Source organism: Morus notabilis, unplaced genomic scaffold (genome assembly GCF_000414095.1).
Source record: "Morus notabilis unplaced genomic scaffold, ASM41409v2 Scaffold502, whole genome shotgun sequence".
NCBI lineage: Eukaryota > Viridiplantae > Streptophyta > Magnoliopsida > Rosales > Moraceae > Morus > Morus notabilis.
Genome location: NW_010364639.1, coordinates 498,947 through 502,673, shown reverse-complemented (window position 1 = coordinate 502,673; position 3,727 = coordinate 498,947). Strand labels below are relative to the sequence as shown.

The 3,727-nt window shown below is 29.7% G+C and overlaps 1 protein-coding gene across 1 annotated transcript; it reads left to right on the top strand.

The window, feature by feature from the left end:
• Positions 1 to 277: 277 nt before the first annotated feature.
• LOC112093219 (agamous-like MADS-box protein AGL21) lies at positions 278 to 3,727 on the top strand. The gene is made up of 7 exons (XM_024171278.1): positions 278 to 355; positions 1,632 to 1,693; positions 2,662 to 2,761; positions 2,959 to 3,000; positions 3,158 to 3,241; positions 3,394 to 3,539; positions 3,650 to 3,727. The coding sequence occupies exons 1-6, from the start codon at positions 278 to 280 to the stop codon at positions 3,517 to 3,519; spliced, it is 492 nt and encodes a 163-aa protein (XP_024027046.1). The 3' UTR covers positions 3,520 to 3,539; positions 3,650 to 3,727.

The window sequence follows — 3,727 nt, the reverse complement described above, 5'->3', positions numbered from 1 at the left end:
TATCAATAGCTATTCATGCATTCCCTGTGCACGGGATTCCATTTTACTAGGCATATGCAGTAAAAATTTATTTTTCTTTAATTTCGTTTGCTGATCAATATTTCTCCCCTAATTTAATACAAGTTTCATTTCTATGCAACTTCCGACTTACATATTAATGCACATATAGAAGTGCAAAAGCATATATAGTATGTATATACATGCTATATGTATATATATATATATCGCACTTTGTTCAGTATTTGATCATTTAATTTATTTTGATCATCTCTTCAGAATGAAATCTGTGATAGAGAGATATAATAAGTCAAAGGAGGAACATCAACAACTTCTCAATCCAACGTCAGAAGTGAAGGTATAATTATAATCTCCAACATATATATGTTTTACAATTAAATAACGCCTATAGCTAAATGATTAAATGAGGAAACGAAAAAACAAGTTTAATAATGTGATTTGGTCTCCTAGACAAAAGACATGGAATTGCTAGATATATCAAAGAATCTTGTTTAAGAAAGTCCAAAGATTATCTTTGAATGGAATTATAGAGTGACAAACTATAGGAAGAAAGCAAAGAACATAAGAAGTAAACAAAAAGTTAATAACTTTCTCCGTATATACATACGTTGCAGACAGACATTTTAGTGGCTGTTTTTGCCATTAATTATAAGAAAATACACTCAAATTTTCCTTCATTTCCAAACACATTTATGCGCAGTTGTTTGAATTCAAATTTTGCACACACTTGCTAGTACATATATATATATATATATATATATGTGTGTGTGTGTGCGCGCGCGCGTGTCTATATATATATATATTTGCTTTTGTGCAATTATGTATTCTGTACTAGTTGTTCAGTGTCTGCAATATTGTTAAAAATTCTTAGAAAATTGTACTTGGATTGTTTCGATCTGTAGCAAACAACATAATTTTGAGCGGAAAAATGCTTCCAACAAATACGTGTGAAACATTGAGAAACATTGTTTAATATATACATGTACGAATCTTAAGTGTGTAAACATGCAAAAACACATACATGTACTACTAATGACCCATGCATGTACGTAGATACGTATAGAAACGCAGACACATATTTTGCCATTGCTAAATCATATTTGCCATCAGAAAAGTATCTAATCAAAAGAATTCATCCTGAGGTGCGGTTAATTAATATTAATCCATATCGTACTTTTATTTGTTTGCTATATCATTATTTCTTATAAGTGACAAACCATAAAAGCTAAAATAAGAACAATTATAGTTCATGGAGATACAGTTCTATCGTTTGACTAATTCTCGTCTGAGCAGAATCTCTACAAAATATGTCAAGTAAAGGAAGCTTAATAGTATTCTTGGAAGAAGTTTATGTAGATGAAGTATTATAGCATCATGTTATAGTACTGCCTATAATGTACATTCTAAGATGTTGATGCATGCGCGCGCGCACACACATATATATACGTATTATATTATGTATGTGTATTACCCAATTCCCTTATTGTTCAACTCTCAAAGCTGAAATTTATGTTTGATATTTAGGTCGAGACTAGAGATCATATTTACAATCACGTCATTTACACTTATATATATATATATATATATGGTTATATTAATGTGATTGATGACAGTTTTGGCAAAGGGAGGCAGCGATCTTAAGACATCAACTGCAGAACCTGCAAGAAAACTATAGGTATTCATACATATCTAATGCTTTATTATAGAAGTATATTATGGTCCTATATTTTGGAAGTACTGAAAAACCTAAATATACCTTAAGTTCTTACAAAAATGTTATATATTGTAGTATTCCTAGCTATATATATACACGCATATGCATTTTGGAAAGTTATCAAGAAAGCACTTTGATAAAGGATATTAGTTATTGAGAGGGTGCTAACATAATTAATTAGAATGTTTTATAAATCAACTTTAATATCTGTTATCCTCTCTTATCATTTATTTAAAAAAAAAAAAAAAAAAAAAGTTATCAAGAAATCACCTTTAGAATTATCATAAGTTAAACTCACTCACAAGAGACACAATATATCATGGGTTTCTTTCACACGCTAGTAGCTACACGCACATCTCTACATGTTGCTAATATATATGATGCCTACATATCTGTCACTTGAAACTCTAGTTATATTACATAATTATAGAGCCCTCTTTTCTTAGACAAAATAATCCGCTTTCTATATTTATTTTAAATGACGTTCAAAGTTCAAACTCTTAGAACTTGGTGCATGGTAAAATCGTAATAAAACTTAATAAATTAGATATCAACTTATATACATAAATTCTACAAATAGAATTGAGTCGAATTCCGGACAACTAATTTTCTTCATATATACATACATATATATATATATATGGAAAATACTTTGGTTAGATCTATATAGTGGCGTCAATATTTGTTTATGTATGATCTAGTCTTTATTAACTATTAGCAAAATATCAAGACAATTTCTATGTTACTTTAGTGCAAGAACTGTAGAACATCTTAAAAGAAAAACCTGTTAAGTGGAAAGATCTAGTATCTGTATAAACTTACACATCTATTTGACTAAAAATGTCTTTATCATAATATATAGTGGAAATCATAATATGCACTCGAATGAGAAGAATCAATATTAACCAGAATATTTTGGATTATAACAGACAATTGATGGGAAAAGAACTTCATGGTTTAAACGTGGAGGAGTTACAAAACCTCGAAAACAAATTGGAAATAAGTCTAAAGGGCATCCGTATGAAAAAGGTGAGAATTACACTTAATCCTCCAAAGTAAGTAATGCTTTATGTATAATTAATTATTTCTGTTTGTTTTAAATTTGTTTATATACTTACTCCTCTTTTTATCACTAATTAGCTAGCTTTAACTTTTCGATTGGCACACATATAATTAACCTAATAAGATTGTACAACACTTATTAACACGCTTTCCGTATAATGCAGGAACAAATGTCGTCTGATGAAATACAAGAACTAAGCCGAAAGGTATTTTTTTGGTGATAAAGTACTCCTTCATTTTTTATTTTAAAAAATAGATATCACTTACTATCATTTTTGTTCTACACTTTTTGATTACGATCTATTAAGAATGGCTTCTTTCAATTTTGGTGGTACTTAGTCTTTGTTGGTAATTCCATGATAGTGTAACCTTATTCATCAAGAAAACATTGAGTTATATAAGAAGGCATTCCTCATTTCTCAAGAAAACGTTGAATTGCACAAGAAGGTACTTCCCTGTAATCTCTTGTGCATTACATAATTAAACAAGCTCAATATATATCTCTTAAAATAAATATACATATATATATATATGCCAAAAAAATAGCACTTTTCTCCCAAATTCCCTAAGCTCTAATTAGAAATGTACACTTTTCCCAGGTTTGTGACGCAAGGGAAATGACTGCAACGAGCGAAAACAACTTCATAACTTATTGTCTCAACAATGGTGAAGAGTCAACTATTCCAATCCGCCTTCAACTTAGGCAACCTAGCCAAGAATGCTAAAGGATCACACCAAAGAAAAGGTAGAAAAATATTGCTCATAAACTTCACACCCTTGGATGAAAATTTCAATGCGTGCATTTGTCTTCTCATTTATATTTATTACAATTACTTTTTTCATATGAAACTGCAGAAAACTAAATAAATAGGTCCAACAATATTGCAACTGAGGACCTGGACATACCTTTATCAATTTCTCTTAAACAAAAAT